We start from the raw sequence: 18,144 nt of genomic DNA, 5'->3' as shown, positions 1-18,144 counted from the left end.
TGTTGATAGCTATAAGGAGTTTCATGATGTTTCTTATGAGAAACTTTGTGGTAAGATATAAATTTTCATTTGTCAGTCATGCATTTGGGAGCTTCCTATATTCTTGGAAATTTCCAGAAATGTGAATTTATAGAATTTGCCTATAGTTTCCCATTGACTTACACTTTAAAACTATAACTGTACCTGTTTGAAAAAGAAAATGAATTCACACCTGTGAAGAGGACTTTTAATTCCCATAACTAATTCCCATAACTAAAGGCAGAAAGCTCTAATTCCAGAATACCAAAACAATAAAGAACAAAATCTTCAAGACTGTAGATATACCTGTGTGCTCTTCCTGATAATTTAAGTTGATAATCAATTAACAGATTAGAGCCTACTTTCAGCTAAACATTTCAGGTTCAAATCCCAAGCAGTAATAAACTTGCTCTCTTCCAGAGTCACAGATTCCAAGCTTAGCCCAAGCCTTCTGTTCTCAATATATGCTATGTACAGATGGTAAACAACAAGGTTTAAAAATGTTAAGTAATTTTCGCAGGGGAACAGAGTTAGGACAACACCTATTTGGCAGTCTGACATCAGAACGTTAGTACTCTACACTGTGTAGGTAAAAATAAATTTATTTCCAGAATCCCAGATACTGGCATAAAAGCATTTAACAAAGTAAAAGCAAGCACCTTTTAAAAGAAATAAAAACAGTACATAGTGAATGAAGGTAAAGATATAGAATGAATGCTATAAATTAAAATACAGTGATTAAAATTACTACTTAATCTTGTGAACATGCCATGGGTAATAGAAGGAAGTTTGGATACTTCTTGGGCATCAATATTTAACTTGGTTTTAAATGACTAATTGGAGCCCTGACTGAGCAGTGGTTAGCGAGTCGGTCAGTGGACCAAAGGGGTCGTGGGTTTGATTCCCAGCTAGGGCACATACTTGGGTATGTTACGATTCCCAGCAGTTACGATTCCCAGCTGGTTAGGGGATTGTGAGATGTCTCTCTCACATAGATGCTTCTCTCTGTCCCTCCCTCTCTTCCACTCTATCTAGAAAAAATTAATGGAAAAATATCCTCAGGTGAGGATTAACAATAAAAATAAATGACTAATTGGATTTCTACATAATATGTAATCCTGGCTTCATTTTGCATGAGTAAATGGCTTAACTTGCCACAGTTTGTTTTTTAAAGTAAATATATTTATCAAAATATCAAGAGCATTTTATTTATGTTTATATCACACTGACATATGTTTGAGGTGACATTATAAAATGAAATGAAAGTTGCCTTTTCAGGGACAAAGAGTATGGGGGCTTCTTGTAGCCTACACCTGCTCAGACTCCATCTGCTCTGCACCTGCTAGACAGCCTGTTCCTCTAGAGAAGTTTCTTCAAGGGGAAAAAAAAACAAAATCCGATGGGAGAGGGCTGGAGGTAAGTAAAAAATGCCACTTCCAAACTCTTAAAAATTACAGGTTCTGACTTTCTAAATACTTCATTCTACAAGATTTTCTGTTCTTATAAACATTTTACTGAAGCATAATATATTTACAGTATTGACCTCATTTTAAAAGCATTTACTGCAGCCTGGCCAGTGTGGCTCAGTGGCAGTGACTGAGCATCAACCCATGGACCAAGAGGTGGCCAGTTCCATTCCCGATCAAGGCCATGCCCAGGTTGTGGGCCGAGCCTCAGTGCTGGGCATGCAGGAGGTGTGCGGGAGATGTTCTCTCTCATTGGTGTTTCTATCTCTCTACCTCTCCCATCCTCTCTTTCTAAAATCAATCAATAAATAAAAAAATTAAATAAATAAAAGCAATGATTGCAGTGCTCTGAGATGTAAGCCATGAAAGGATCTCCTTCGAGAAGGTGTGAAGGCCGAACAGCCTGAGGAAAGGGAGTTAGGGAAGGTGGGCTTTCACCTGGCAATGAAATAGAAAGGAGGCATTTCTCACGCTGTAACAGACCTGTTTTCAAAGCCTTCTGTGATTATAGGACACTAAGTTTACTTGTATACTCAGACCTTATAGAGTGTATGTCATTGCAGGGTCTGGGCCAGGAAACCCGTGGCCCGTGTGAAAACGCGGTATCAGGGCTCCTTCGGGCAGTAAAGCCACTTAAGTCAGAACTACTGTAGAAAACCCTGCTCCCCACTGGGAGCTTTGGTGGGCCCCTTGCCGCTCCCCACAACCCCCTATTTCTCCCAGGAAAGCCATACGTCCAGCGTGTTGGGGTCAACCGGACACCTCTTAAATTCCCCCAGAATAAGGACTCCGACGCTTTGTGATCTCTGGAAGTCTGGAGAGTATTTCCTAAGTTACAGATAGCACGATTAAGGTTGAGGAAGCAGGTGATCATTTCCAAAGCGGTATCTACACCCGGGGACAAAGCGCAGCGACACGAATCCTTTCTCCACCTGGGACAGTGGCATCTGCTCGCTCCTTCCTCCCAAGGGCACCCCGACTTCCAAGCTCCTGATCAGCCTGCCCCCCTTCCCTTCCGCAGCCACCTGGCCGGGGCACTAGTCCCGTCTTGGGAGGGACCGGCTTCCTCGGGATGACCAGACCACGGGGACGGGACTGGGCCTCCTCCGGGTGACCAGGGTGACTGGACGCCGGGGACAAGATGGGCCTCTAGAGGTGACCGGACCCCAGGACGGGAAAGGGCTCCTCAGGGGGACCAGCTCCCGGGGGCCGGCCTTCTCAGGGTGACCGGATCCAGAGACACGACGCGGCCTCCTCGGGGTGAGTGGACCGGGATAGAAGAGGGTTTCCCCGGGATGACCGGATCTGGGGACAACGCGGGCCTTGCTGGGGTAACTGCACCCGACGATGGGAAGGGGCTTCCTTGGGGTGACGGCTCCCGAGTAGGGATGGGGACAGGGCCGCCTGATTGGTCTCGGGGACGGGATGGGACGCAGCCGCCTCCCCGCGGGATCTAAGGCGCCGCGCAGACCCGAGAGCGCCGCGGGAGTCCCGGCGCCCTCCCCCGGGCCGGGCCGCGCGTCCTCTGCCCCCGGGGTGTGCTCCTCCGCGGGCCCCACAGCAAGCGGGCGCCCAGACCTCCGCTCGGCCCGCAGGCCGCGGCACCGCCTCTTCCGCCGGCCGCGTACGTCAGCTCGCCCCGCCCCGCCCCGCCGCCGCCGCCGCCCGCCCGCCCGCGAGAGGCCGCCTCTGCCTGGCCTGGGCCTGGAGCGGCGCACGGCGCAGTCCCTCCCCGCCATGGCCCTGGGAGGCGGCAGCACATGGCGGCCGCAGCGGCCATGAGCACGCCCGCGGCCCGCCCCGGCCCTCCCTAGAGCCCGCCGCCGCCCGGCCGCGCCACGGCCCCGCCGCCCCCGGCCCCGCCGCCCGCGGCCCCGCCGCCCCGCCGCCCCGCGCCCGCCGCCGTCGCCGCCGCCATGGGCGTGCAGGGCTTCCAGGACTACATCGAGAAGCACTGCCCGAGCGCCGTGGTGCCGGTGGAGCTGCAGAAGCTGGCCCGGGGCAGCCTGGTGGGCGGCGGGCGGCAGCGGCCCCCGCACACTCCGCTGCGCCTGCTGGTGGACGCCGACAACTGCCTGCACCGCCTCTACGGCGGCTTCTACACCGACTGGGTGAGCGGCGGCCAGTGGAACCACATGCTCGGCTACCTGGCCGCGCTGGCCAAGGCCTGCTTCGGCGGCAACATCGAGCTCTTCGTCTTCTTCAACGGCGCGCTCGAGAAGGCGCGGCTGCACGAGTGGGTCAAACGGCAGGGCAACGAGCGCCAGACGGCGCAGCAGATCGTCAGCCATGTCCAGAACAAGGGCACCCCGCCGCCCAAGGTCTGGTTCCTGCCGCCCGTCTGCATGGCGCACTGCATCCGCCTGGCGCTCATCCGCTTCCACGTCAAGGTGCGGCCGCGGGCGCGCGGCGGGGCCGGGGTCGGGGCTGTGGACGGGGGGCCGGGGTTTGGATCCCGGCCGGAGGCGGGGCCGGCTGGGGTCTGGGGGTTCGGGGCTGGGGTCGGGCCCGGGGCCGGGGATCGGCGGGATTCTGGGGTCAGGGGACACTAGGGTCAGAGTGTGCTGGGGCCGGCCTCCGGTGGGGTTTGGAAACCTGGGGTCGGCCGGGGTCAGGGGGGCCGGAGTCGGGGGTGTGGCGGGGTCTCTCGCGTCGGGGGGTCAGGGTTGCGGGGGGTCTGGGCCATAGGCGCCGCTCTCCCCTTCCTGTCCGCCGGGCCGCAAGATGGACGCTCGGTCTGGAACCCGGCTGGCGGCTGCGAGTGCCCAGGGGTCCCGCTGCTCAGGCCGCTCCAGACCCCCAGGACTGGCGGGTAGGTGCAGACTGGGCTAGCAGGGTGCAGCACCTCTCTCTCGGACGCCCACGAGTTCTCCCCGACTCTTGGAGGCGGGCTGGTGACTCCCCTGAACTTAGACGAGGTGCCCGTTTCCGAATAGCAGTGCTTGGACAGCAACAGGTTTTTCACGGGGGCAAGTGAGCTGGATGGCGGCAGGAAGGGGTCCCCAGCCAGTGGGGGTGGGTGGAAGCTGCCAGCTGCTGTCACCGAGTCTCAGCCAGGCAGTGACCTGGATAAGGCCTGCGGAATTGGCCCCCCTTGAAAACACAGGGCTGTGTCCACATTCCCCGTAAGATGACAGTTGTAGAGAAATTGTCTGATTTTTGCGTGTTAGGTTCGAAAATACGGTAACATTTGACACGATGAACTGGTATTAGTTCTGTGATTTAGAGTCTGTGTGAACAAACTCCTGGGCTGGGTGCTGTGAAAGTAGTAGTTCCGAGTCAGGGAAGAGCATGTGCATTAGTCTCCAGGATTTACTTCTCTTTGCCCAGTGGGGACTCCGACACTTTGGGCGGCGCACCCAGGTAATTAGAGCTTTGGCTGTGGCTGCTCAGCTGTCCCTTTGGCAGAGGGTGCCCAGCTGAACCTGGGCCATGGAGAGCTTCAGGACCAGCATCGAGGGCAGAGATAACATGCAAATCACTGACCCTTGACTTGAGTTTTGCTTCCTTTTTCACTTTTTTTTTTTTAAGGTTTCTCGTGGGCTGTGTTGGTTTTCTGGATGTTGCCCCTCTGTCTTCCAGGTTGTTTTCACTTCCTTTATTTCCTCTTGAAACTGCTCGAAGCCCAAAGTTTGTGAAATTGAAACTCTTCCTCACTGCCCCTTGCTGCCTGAACTGAGATGGTGGTGGTTAAGCCTAAAGTGATAGCGGAAGTCCCACCCCGATCCTGTTGCAATTGGTGACAGGGTTTCTAAGTCTGCAGGTCGGGGCTGCTGGCAGAACAGCGATTGGTCTGTGAGCATGGCATAGACACGGGGTTTCTCTGTGGGGAAGTTGGGGTGAGAGCCAGGGGCTGCCGCTGGCGTTTTCTGCTCTGGAGCCAGAGCTCTCCCAAGAAGTAAGGCCGGTTCCCAGAGGTGATCCACCTCTAGAAGATGTCAATGAATGTGAACAGTTGTATCTTGTTCCGAGATGGAAACTACTACTGGAAAGACAGGATGGGCTTTCTAATAAGGGACTTTCAAAAGAACACTGCAAACATCAGGATTTGAATCAGTGTGTGAACAGTCGCTATGTATCTATTGAAAGAACTGCTGACTTCTTTTTTAATTGTAAAATCCCTTTGTATTTTTCTTGGTGCCCCTGTGCATGCCTGTTTTCTCTCCGTTGCAGAATCAAGTTCTCTTCCTCATAGACTCCCCTCTCCCTTTCAGATGTAATTCTGATTTGCTTAGTTATCTCTTTCTAAACTCGGCTTGAGAAGGGTGCAGAGGAAAGTCTGCTAGAGGCAGGAGCACCATTAATCGCAAGAAGTGACACTTCACAAGGGAAAAGATTTCTTAAAAACTATTTAAAAAGACACAATTTTGGCCCTGGCTGGTTTGGCTCAGTGGTTAGAGTGTCGGCCTGCAGACCAGAGTTGTGCGGGTCCCATTCTGGTCAAGGGCATGTGCCTCAGTTGCGGCTTGTCCCCAGCCCTGGTCAGGGTCCTGTGGGAGTCAACCATTCCATGTGTCTCTCTCACATGGATGTTTCTCTCTCTCTCCCTCCTCCTTCTCACTCTATCTGAAGATAAATAGAAAAATATCCTCTGGTGAGGATTAAAAATAAAAAAAAATAATTTGGGGGCTACTTTAGAAAACACAACCTTGTAACTCATTAGCCCCTGAGGGGTTGGTACAGTGTTTATAAGGATGATTTTGAGTCAGAAGAATTTATGTTTAGCATTCTCTGAGGGAGTGAAGCAGTGTGTACTACTTTTCAAAGATGCCCATTAAAATGGCTAAGTAAGTTAAAACCATGATGAAATATCACTGTTGGAAGGGCTAAAATAACACCAACAATACCAAGTGCCGACAAGAACGCTGAGTGGCTGGAATTGCCCCATGTGGCTGGTAGAAATGCAAGAGGGCACCATGCCAACCTGGAGAACAGCTTAGTGTGGTTCCTTATAGACTTGAACATACATTTACCATAGCAATTCTGCCTCTGGGTATTTATTTAATGAAATATTTGTTCACACAAAAACCATACACAGATGTTTATAGTAGTTTTACTCATAGTAGCACAAACTTGAAACAACCAAGATATCCTTTAATAGGTGAATAGTTAAACTGTAGTACATCTGTACTATGCAATACTACTTAGCAATAAAAAGGGAGGAAGTATTGATAAATGCAACAACTTGGGTGAAAGCCAGGCTCAAAAGGTATGATTCTATTTTTATGGTACTCGTAAGGATAAGACTATAGTGATGAGGGGAAGGGCAAGAGGTGTGAATATAAAGGAACAGCAGGAGGGAGCTTTTTGGGGTGATGGAACTGTTCTGTACCCTGACGGTGGTGTTGGTAACATGTTTTAAAATCATAGAGCTATACCTCAAAAGTAAATAAAAGTTAATTTTACTGTGCAATAATCTACTTTAAAAAAAAGTTAAGTAAAAATTGACAAAGAATTGACACGAGCACCTATGTGTAATATTGGGCATCTGAGGCATTTCTCCTATAAAAATCCACCATCTTCAGGCTTTAGTCTTCAGGCTTCTATAAACTGTCAGAAAGGTTTTAATTTTCTGTGAACTTTGCTGAGATAAATCTATTTTTTTACTTAGAAGAGTATATCTTTGATAAAGTACAATTATTACTGTAAAGAAATAGTAATAATTGTATTTCTTTAACCATCAGAAATTGGCTTATGTATCAGCTAATTTTGTTCAGGTCACTAAACTGCCTGGCCTGAATTTGGCTTCTGCTAGTTACTAAGGAGCATTTCCTCTGGTGTGCCTTGAGTCATCATAACCTTTGACACTCAGTGAGGAATTGATGTTTATTTAAAAATCTTGGTGGCGTTAGATCCCTGGAGGTTTCCTAAATGTTCCTGTCACAAGATTTACAGTGTTGGTGTGTGGGTTTATGATGAAGTTCTTCAGATCTTGTCCTGAATCAGTGCTCTAGTGTATTTACTTAGATATACATAAAACAGTGCTGATGTTTTAAGTCATCGGAAAAATGAGATTCTGCTGTGGCCTGAGATCTTGGAATGATGCTCTCTTTCCTTGCATAGTTGATGGGGGCAGGGGACTAACTTGTAGGGGGCAGGCCCTTGCTAGGTCTTCTCGCACAGCACTGTTTGTCTCATTTAACCCTCAGCATTTTGTTACCCCATTTTATATGGGAAGAAATGGGCTTGCTGATTGACACCTGGGGACAGGTAGCCAGAAACCTCTTCAAGAGGGAAGTGCCCTGCTAAAGCCAAAGTTCAGTTTCATTGAGTAAGAATGCTTTAAGGGTGTGCCTACCAGCAGTTCGCTTTCAGGTCAGATTCCACAGCAAACGGCCTCTAACGCTTTTTGCAATCATAACAGGAGCGGCACAGTTCCTATCCAGGAGACACTGAAAACTAGCAATACACCTTATTCTTAAACACCTCAAATTGCCCAGGGAATACTTAGGGTTCGAAATTGACAGTATTATAACTCAAACCAGTCATTCATTTAAAATACTTATTTCCCTTAGCCTAATGTCTTCAAGGTTCATCCATGTTGTAAAATTGTGTTATAATTTCCTTTCTTTTTTAGGTTTAATAATACTCCATTGTGTGGATGGACCCCATTTGGTTTATCCCTCCAGCCCTTCACAGATACTTGAGTTGCTTTCCCTTTTGGCTGTAGTGAGTAATGAATAATGCTGCTTTGAACATGGGTGTACAAGATCTGTTCAGGTGCCTGCTTTCAGTTCTTTTGGGTATATACCCAGAAGTGAATTGCTGGGTCAGTTGGTAATTCTATGTTTAATTTCTCAAGGAATCACCATACTAGTTTCCACAACAGCTGCCTACATATATTTTATATTATACATTATATAACACATTATCACAGTATAGTTTTAATTTTTTAAGGTTACTGTAATCACACAATGGATTGTTGAGGAATTTGGGTTTTTGTAAATAGTAAAATAATCTTTCCATGTCTATGCTTATAGTTCTAATTCATTTTAATACCCACGTAGTATTCCATAATTTATTTAACCCTTACAAATGATATGCACACATACTCGGTTGCTACCACCTCAGAGTCATCCTTAACATGTTATAATCTCATCCTGCCAGTCCCTACAAAGTGTCATGTCAATTCTAGCCCAGCAGTCTCTCCCTTTCCTTCATCCTCATTTCTAATATCCCCAACATGTGAACTCACCAAGTTTACCCAAAAGGTCTGACAAGTGCTTTGCAAACCCATTGGTGGGTTGTGACATCAAATTATTGAGGGTTTACTAGCACTTAGAAAAAACAATAAGGAATAAAATAGAACAAAAAGTAGAATGCAAGATATATACAAAGGATAAATACCTTTTCATTAAACCATGTCTTGCCCAGGGGAGTAGTCAGAATTGCCTCTGGATGTGACTGGGCTCCCACACCTGGTGTCTCACCAGTGAATTTCCTCTCTGATGGGTCACTCTCCTGGTAGTGACTTGAACAAACCATCACTCTAAACTCCTTGTTCAGGCTTTTAGAATGTCCTACAGTGTGAACCCATTACACTTTCATGTTTCATAATCCTTCTGTGCTCTCAAACTGCTCACTGTTTCCCCAAGAAATGTTCAACTTCTGCTTATGTTTCTCCCTTTTGTCTTACTACCCCATTTTTGCTCGTCAGAATTTTACTCATACTTGAAAGCCCATCTCAAATGCCAGCTTCCTTCATGGAGTCTCTTCTGATGTTCCCAAAGGTGGACCAGGGACACACACACAACGTCATCTATCTGTATTTGCAGTGGTAGTTCCTGCAGTCTGCCTCCCCCCACCCCCCAATATGTTTTTATTGATTTTTTAGACAGAGAGAGAGAGAGAGAGAGACATCAGTTGCCTGCCTCCTGCGCGCCCCCTGCTGGGGATTGAGCCTGCAACCCGGGCATGTGCCCTGACCTGGAATCTCACTCACCATGAGGATCGATGCTCAATCCACTGAGCCACACCGGCTGGGCGCTGCAGTCTGCTTTCTTACAGCTACCTGCATATGGATCTGCCTCACTAACTATACACTACTTGAGACCAAGGACTGATTTTAGTCCTTGTATCTTCTATATGTTTAATGTAGGCAATCAACTTTTAAATCATATATTTGCTTTGTTCTATTTACACAGGCAGGCAAATTTTTTTTTTTTTCAACACCTGAATCAGTGGCCACTATGTAAGATTGTTTGTTATCTTAAATTTTTTATACTGTGTTTTCTAACTGGTTCCCAGTGCTGATTTATTCTCCCTTTAGCAAAGGTCGAGGCCTGCTGGTGACCAAACACAAGGAGTGACTATAATAGGAAAGAAGGACTCCTTCCTTCAAGGAGCTTAGTCTAGTGGGGGCAGGGGACTCATTTATATCATTTTTCCATGTCAACATTTGGAGCTTTCTTTGATGCCACAGAACAATCTACTTAGTCATTGAAGACCAGTGAGTAGTTCTTACAGGGGTGGGGGGTGGTTTTGACAATGTCTAGAAACATTTTTAGTACTCACAACTTGAGGGTGTATAGTGCACAGAGGCCCAGGGTGCTACTGAATATCCCATAATGCACAGGACACTCCCACAGCAAAGAAGTATCCATCCCCAAATATCAGTAGTGCGAAGGCTAGGGAATCCTGGTGTGAACAAATCAAAAAATTCTAAGTTTTGGGCCTTTGGTAAAACCATATAAATGTGTGAAATAGAGATTTCTAAGTATAGCAGGAAGAGAAGTAATAAAAAATTCAACTTAGCCCTTGCCGGTTTGGCTCAGCGGTTGGAGCATCAGCCTGCGGACCAGAGAGTCCCGGGTTCGGTTCCTGCTAGGGACATGTACAAAAAAATAAAAAATAAAAAAATTCAACTTAGTGTTCTAAATTCAAATATGCACATACACATACCCCATTTCTAAAATGTTCCTAGATCCACATTGCTCTTCTTTTGTACAATGGGAATTTATACAATGGAAAGAAACTGATTAGCACATGCCACACATTCCAGCCTTAGTAAGCAATCAACTATAGGACAAATGCCAAATACCATATAATATGAAGAGGAGGTGCTTTATTAAAAATACTTTTTTTTGAAATATAATTGACATATTACATTTATTGTCAGGTTTACAACTGATGATTCAATATTTGCATATATTGTGAAATGATCACAATAAGTCTAGCTAACACCTTATATAGTTATAAAATGTTTTTTCTTAGGATGAGAAGTTTTATTTTTTTAGAGGCAGAGGAAGGGGGGAAGAGAGAGAGAGAGACATTGATGTGAGAGAGAATCATCTGTTGGTTGCCACCTCGACTTGCCCTGACTGGGGATTGAACCCAAAACCTGGGTATGTACCCTGATCAGGAATCGAACCTGAGACTCTTTGGTGGACAGGATGACGCTCAACCAACAGAGCCATACAGCCATGGCTTATAAGAACTTCTAAGATCTGTCTTAACAACTTACAAATATACAAATACAGTATTGTTACCTGTAGTGGCCATGTTGTGTATTACATTCCCCAAGACTTACTACTTTATACTGGAAATTTGTACCTTTCGAATGCCTTCACTCATTTTGTCCACCCCTAGCCCTGAAGAAGAGATACTTTAGAATTTGAAAAATTAGATTTGTTTTCCAATGACTTTATAGACAAAATTTTAAAAATAGATCTATTAGCTATAAATAAATCAGTTTAGTTAAAAAAATACTCTAAAATTTTCCAAATGTCTCTATATAGCTGGCATCATTTGCTTTATTTTTAATTATGCTTATGTTTTCTATAGAAAGTCCTTTGATGACCTTGCCTGTTCTAGCTCTTAGAGCATTATCCGGTGTATAGTAGGTCTTTAAAATACATGTGATAAATGGATATGTAAACTAATTCCAGACTCACCAGTTACTCAGCCCCTTGTGCAAGGCAAGGCAATATTATGGCATAAAGATGGTAGAAAGTTTGTGTTCAAACCCAGTGGAGTCAATTCCACAGATAAGTAGTGTCAACCTGGCCACCTGGGACAAAAGGTTTACCTTTGAATAAGTCCCTTTTGCTTCTTAACTTGGGAGCTGTGTTGAAGACAAAAAAGAGTTAATTGCTTAGGAAAGTTGGCTGAATTCAGCCATCTTTTCTTCCTTGTTTTACCTGGTTCTATCGAACATTGTTTCTGGCATCTTAGGGCCAGTATTGAGTTGAACTTGACACACTGAATTATCTGCAAAGGTGACAGTAAGTTTGCAGTCCTTAAGGATCTGTGATCTAGAAATGTGATCCATTTGTCCCCCAGTCATTGGGCATTTCCTACTTGTCTGTGGAATAAATTGGCTGCTTTGGAAAAACTGAACCTACCATGCTATTGGTATTTTTTCTTTTAGTGTAGAAAAGTATACTGGAGGGTGTGTTGCTGGTGCGCTGACTTTTTGTAGGTCTGCAGTGCATTGTTCATCTCAGGAGCAGAAATGCCACCGGGGCAGACTAGGTGGGCGCGCCTGCCCTGCTTGGATAAGCACAAGCACTGGATTTTTGTTCACCTGCGCCTATGTGAGTCTTAAAATAGTTCAATAAAGGGTTTGTAGGTGTCACCATCTTGAAATAAATTATATTTATTTGAGATTCATTTCCCTGAATTCTAAACTTAAATTTTAATGTATTTTGGAATTAGATTTTTTATTATTTGTTTTTTTATTATTTGTATTATTTTTCTTGTATTTTATTTTATTTTACTTTTTATTTTTTATTTTTATTTTTTATTAATTTATTTTTGTTGCAGATGTTTCTCCTTTTTTTCCCCATTGACACCCTCCTCCCCATCTCCCCCACCCCGTCCCCAGCTTTGTTGTCTGTGTCCATCGGTTATGTGTACATGCGCATAAGTTCTGTGGTTTATCTCTTCCTTTTCCCTCCACCCCCTCTTCTGAGGGTTGTCAGTCTGTACCCTACTTCCACATCTCTGAGTCTACCCTGTTCCTCAGACTGTTATGTTCATTATATGGAATTAGATTTTTAACAATAATATTATTGCTAGGAGTTAGCTGAGTTATTATGTAATTAATATAGTAGGCTAAATAAACACTGAATACAAATAATGTTGGTCTTCTACTCTCCTTTTATCATTTTTATACTTTTAAAGTTTATAAAGTTTGATTTGTATTTCTTTCATGACTCTACTGTTCTATTAATTTTTTTAGCAGAGAAAGAAAACAGTTTTATTATTGAATAAGTATTGAACGCAGACTAAATCACATCACAGACAATCTGTTAAAGAGATTGCAAAGAAAAAAATAAATCTTATCCTTTTATATATCCTGGCAGATACAGTTCATTACATGTGTGCCAATGTCATTATCCAGAGGAAAAATAAAACTTCTGTCTCTTGACAAGTTGGACATTACATCATGGAGTCCAGCGCCTGAGATCCCTGAGAAGACGGGGAGAGTGGGCATCACTCTTCCTTATTATAAGTTTTTGTTTCTATTTTTAAAGTTGTGGTAAATGATACATAATAAATTTTTTTACCATTTTAACCATTGTTAGGTGTACACTTTAGTGGAAATTAAGTACATGCATGCTAGTTGTGCAACTATCACCACCGTCCGTCTCCAGGACTTATCCAAACTGAAACCCTGTACCCATTAAATACTTATTCTCTGTTCCTCCTCCCCCAGGCCCTGCACCCGCTACTCTACTTTCTGTCTCTGAGAATCGGACGACTCTAGGTCCCTCATATGAGTGGAATCACACAGTATTCCTACTGTGACTGGCTTATTTCACTTAGCGTAATGCATTCAAGGTTCATCCATGTAGTCGCATGTGTCAGAATTTCTTTTTCAAGGCTGTATAACATTCTTCTGAACATATATGCTACATTTTGCCTCTCCGTTGCTTTTACCTTTTGGCTGTTATAGATAACATTGCCATGAAAATGGGTGTGCTAATATCTGTTTGAGTTCCTACTGTCAGTTTTATGGATACTCAGACATGGAATTGCTGAGTTACATCCTAATTCTATGTTTACGTTTTTGAAGAAACACCATACTTTTTTCCATAGCAGTTGTGCCATTTTACATTCCTACCAGCAATGTGTATAATGGTTCCCACTTCACATCCTCATCAACACTTATTTATTTTTTTAATGGTAGCCATCCTAATAGGTATTAAATGATATCTCATTGTGTTTTGATTTACATTTCCCTTATGATTAATGAAGCTGAGGATTTTTTTCTATTACCACTCCCTTGTTTTTTGTTTTTTGTTTTTGTTTTATCCTCACCCAGGGTCATTTTTGTATTTATCTTCAGATAGATAGGGAGGGAGGAAGAGAGAGAGAGAAACATCGATGTGAAAGGGACACATCGAGTGGCTGCCACCCGCACGACCTACCAGGGCTGGGGACAAACTGCAACCGAGGTACATGCCCTTAGCGGGAACCGAACCCGGGTCTCTCTGGACCACAGGCTGACGCTCTAACCACTGAGCCAAACCGGCCAGGGCATACCACTCCCTTGTTTTAGGAGAAATTATTTTTCTTTGCTTTTAAGACCATTGCAACCAGTTCTTATAGACAAGAGATATGTAAGGTAGGAAGCGTATTAAGCTTGATTTCAGATTTTTTGAAAAGGAGAGATTCTCTTGTAGAGACATAGCTAATCTAGGTCATAACATTTAAATTGCCTTTTTAAAGTAAATAACAAAAATAAAAATCTTCCACCAAATTAGAATTGACTTTTGTGGTCTAATTCTTCTGCTGGACTCTCGCGTAGGGAGTCAGTAGCCTAAGTTTTACCCACCTAATACCTGGTGACTAGAGTTCAGCTGGATAAAGGTGAAAACCTGTTTTGTTCTTTTCCTTTAAAAACAGTATCATTTAGGTCAACTCATATCCTCTTATGTTTAGGTTGACTTATATTTTTTAAGTCTGGTAGCTGGCTGGAAGATGTGTCATGTTATTCCTTGAGCTGGTGTGAAATTATTCTGAAGTAAAACCACATGTAGCATTTTTTTCTTTGTGTCAGAAAATCTATATATGACAACCCACAGTGTTTCGGTGTGTGTAAAATGTATGAAGAAGCAGATCTTTTTCACATAGCATACTTAAAAACAAATAGTAGCTGACATTTATCAAGCACTTTTTATTTATGAATGATTCTGAGCTGCCCTATCAGGCAGGGGAGTACTACTATCTTTGCAGACGAAGAAATGGAAGTACAGAAAGTTTAAAGTAGGTGGTGGAGTTCACTCACCTGGTGCCAGACCAAACCTCCTGTGCAAGTGCTTCTTCACTGGAGACAGGAGTAACTGTTACCTTTTCATTCTTACAGGACTGGCTGCATAGCTGCTTTCAGCATTAATGCATAATGACACTCACGAAGTAAGCTTGGGAGTTTTTTAGCCATTAGTCCTTGTACAAATACAAGTTTTGATGTACCTGCCTTTTAATGATGAAACTTAAAACTACTGAGAGAAGCCCTGGACAGTTTGGCTCAGCAGTTAGAGCATTAGCCCACGGACCAAAGAATCTTGGGTTTGATTCCAGTCTAGGGCACGTACCTCAGTTGCAGTTCGTCCTTGGCCCTGGTTGGGGTCGTGTGGGAGGCAACCAGTCAGTGTGTCTCCCTCACATTGATGTTTCTCTCTCTCTCTCTCCCTTCTTCCCTCTCACTCTACCTGAAGGTAAATGGAAAATAGTATCCTCAGGTGAGGATTTAAAATAAATAAATAAACTTTTTGGGAATAATTTCAGGTTTATAGAAAAGTGGCAAAGATGGTTCAGAGTGTTTTCAAATATCCTGCACTCATCTTCCATGCATGTTAACATCCTAGGAACTGGTATAATGATCAAAACTGAGAAATTAGCATTGGTGCAGTACCCTTAACTGCATCATGTACTTTGTTCAGATTTCGTTTGTTTTCCAGCCGTGTACTTTATGGCTCCAGGACCCAATCCTGAGTACCCTGTCACCTAAAGCTGTGTCCTCTCCTTGGTCCCTTCTGGTGTGGAACAGCTCAGCCTCTGCTTCTTTTTTTTTACTTTATTTATTTATTTATTTTTATCCTCACCCGAGGACATTTTTCCATTTTTTGCTTAGAGTGAGAGGGAGAGAGAGGAAGAGAGAGAGAGAAACATCGATGTGAAAGGGACACATCGAGTGGCTGCCACCCGCACGACCAACCAGGGCCAGGGACAAACTGCAACCAAGGTACGTGCCCTTAGCGGGAACCGAACCCGGGTCTCTCCGGACAGCAGGCCAACGCTCTAACTGCTGAACCAAACCGGCCAGGACAGCCTCTGCTTCTTTTGACACTTTGGAGGACTGATTATTTTGTAGGCTGGCTTCCGATTTTGGCTGTCTGATGTTTTCTCAAGATTTGGGGCCACTACTCAGAGTTTTAGTGCCCATCTCATCACACTGTACCATGGGGTGCATGATGTGAGCAGGACTTGGTTGATTGTGACCCTGGTCACTTGGTGAAGGTGGTGTCTGCTGGGTCTCTGCTCTGTGATGTGACTGTTGTCTCTGGTTTGGTTTTTGGAAGCCGTTTGGTTTTTGGAAGCCGTTAACTCAGTCCAGCTCACAGTTAGAGGAAGGGGAGAGATTTTACGTTATTTGAATTCTTTAGGGGAAATTTGTGTCTTTCCACTTTATTTATGTAATCATTTATATATATCTATGTGGACTCGTGTATTCATTTTGTACTTTGGGTTGTAACCCAATACATGTTATTTTATTTACTGCTCAAATTGTTCCAGCTTTGGCCATTGGGTATCTTTCAGGTGAGGTTCTGTGTTCCTCTGAGACACCCCATGCTTTGTGAACACTGCCTTTCTTTCTGGCACCACATGGAAAATGCTCTGGGCTCCCCTTGAATTTCTCTGTCCCAGCATCATCCATTTTTTTCTCGGTGGTTGTTCTTTTTAATGGAGAATGATATTTAGAAACCAGACCTGGTTGGGGGGTTCTCACTTCTGGGGTGCTGCTGCTTCGCAGCCCTCAGCTGATAGCTGAGAGATACATGTGTGCAGACTAACTCACACGTACAGACTTACTTCTGATGATTTCTGTGCCTGCCTGCCTGCGTTGTCACCTACACGCCGTTTCTAATGGACGTCTCCACGGCCAGCCCAGCACCACAGGGTCATGCTGGCCTCTTCTCTTTGCACATTTCTACTCCCATTATCTGATGGGGGACATCGGCTCATCCACCATCTATTTTCCAAAGTTACTTTGGGGAGCTCCTCTCACCAGCATAGTGGGGTTATTCCAGACATTTCATAATACAGTTCAATACATTTGTCAGTCCGCATTCTGTCTTGGTACCCCTGACATCCTGGCAGATTTTTAAAAAATTTGTGTACATTGCAGTTCATTCTCTATACAAGATGTACAGTTGACTGAGTTTGGACAGATACGTGTCATGTTGTGTCCACCACCCAGTTAGCTCTGAACTCCTTTGGGGTTTTGGGGATTTTCTTTCCTAAGTGAGTACTGCCCCACTTCCATTGTTCGCCTATTGAGAAGGACTCTGTTACCTTGCAGTTTTTATTTTTTTTATTTTTTTTTGTTATCCTCACCCGAGGATATTTTTCCACTTTTTGTACAGATAGAGTGGGAGGGAGAGAGAGGAAGGGAGAGAGAGAGAGAAACATCGACGTGAAGGGACACATCGAGTGGCTGCCACCCGCACGACCAACCAGGGCCGGGGACAAACTGCAACCGAAGTACGTGCCCTTAGCGGGAACCGAACCCGGGTCTCTCCAGACCGCAGGCCGACGCTCTAACCGCTGAGCCAAACTGGCCAGGGCTGTTACCTTGCAGTTTTTAATGCCATGTTGCTTTTCCTCACATAAAGACAAGCAACCTTGGGGAAGAATATTCGAATTTTAGAAGTTGAAGGAACTTAAAAGATCCACTAATTTTACCTTGTTAGCTGGGCAGATTGGGCATCAAGCCAGAATTGGAGTCTAGACATTTTGGTTCTCCTCTCCATCACTGTCACTCTGGGTGCTTGAGATAGGAAAGATGAGCAAGACCAGGGCACAGATTGCCTCGCTTTGCTTTGATTTAGGTTTGAAGTCTGTGCTTATGGGCGTGATTTCTTTATTTTTGTTTTAGGAAGTTAATTCTAGCAGGCACGTATTTGTTTAATGTTGGGTGAGCTTTGGGGGAGGACTTAAAGTATAGTTAATCATTTGCTACTTAGTATTGTAGTGAATTATTAACAGTTCATTCACTTTGCTTCTTAATCCCAGTCTGTAACCAAATGTTCTGAATGAAAGAGGAACTGTATTTGGGGAAGAGGTGATTGTGGAGTGCTCCCCATTTTACTCTCTAGAGGCAGATGAAAACTCTGGAAGTCTCTACCAGATGTTGTCTTCTTCTGAACAGAGTATCTTATTAATCTTTAGGTAGTTTAGGTAGTTTAAAGAGTCTTTGGGGGCCCCCGAAATGGGACTCTCCAGTGATTTTCATTCTTTTGGTGCTTACTGTGTGCCAGGCACCAAGCTAGACCCTTGATACGCAGATGAGTAAGCTTTGTACTTTGTCATCTTGCAAGCGAGGGGCACATGGAAGGAAGAGCATTTGTCCTCAGTTTGCTGGCACAGAGGTGGCCAGTATGGGCATCCTAGTGCTGCTTCAGCTTTTTACTGGACTTTTTTCTTTAAAAAA

General features: G+C 44.6%; 1 protein-coding gene across 7 annotated transcripts in view; it reads left to right on the top strand.

Annotated features, from left to right (window-relative positions):
* Positions 1–3,171: 3,171 nt before the first annotated feature.
* Positions 3,172–18,144, top strand: part of FAM120A (family with sequence similarity 120A) — a 102,636-nt gene continuing 87,663 nt past the window's right edge. For 3 of the 7 annotated variants that reach the window (XM_036260277.1, XM_036260275.1, XM_036260278.1), the window contains exon 1: positions 3,401–3,874. In XM_036260277.1, coding sequence (XP_036116170.1) covers positions 3,401–3,874 — 474 coding nt within the window. Of the gene's footprint in view, positions 3,875–8,062; positions 8,205–14,796; positions 14,847–18,144 lie in introns of those variants that run through there. The other 4 variants (XM_036260272.1, XM_036260271.1, XM_036260276.1 and 1 more) reach the window with 4 other exon arrangements.

The sequence above is a fragment of the Molossus molossus genome, unplaced genomic scaffold, assembly GCF_014108415.1.
Source record: "Molossus molossus isolate mMolMol1 unplaced genomic scaffold, mMolMol1.p scaffold_m16_p_14, whole genome shotgun sequence".
Lineage (NCBI taxonomy): Eukaryota > Metazoa > Chordata > Mammalia > Chiroptera > Molossidae > Molossus > Molossus molossus.
This window is presented reverse-complemented; position numbering and strand designations above follow the sequence as displayed.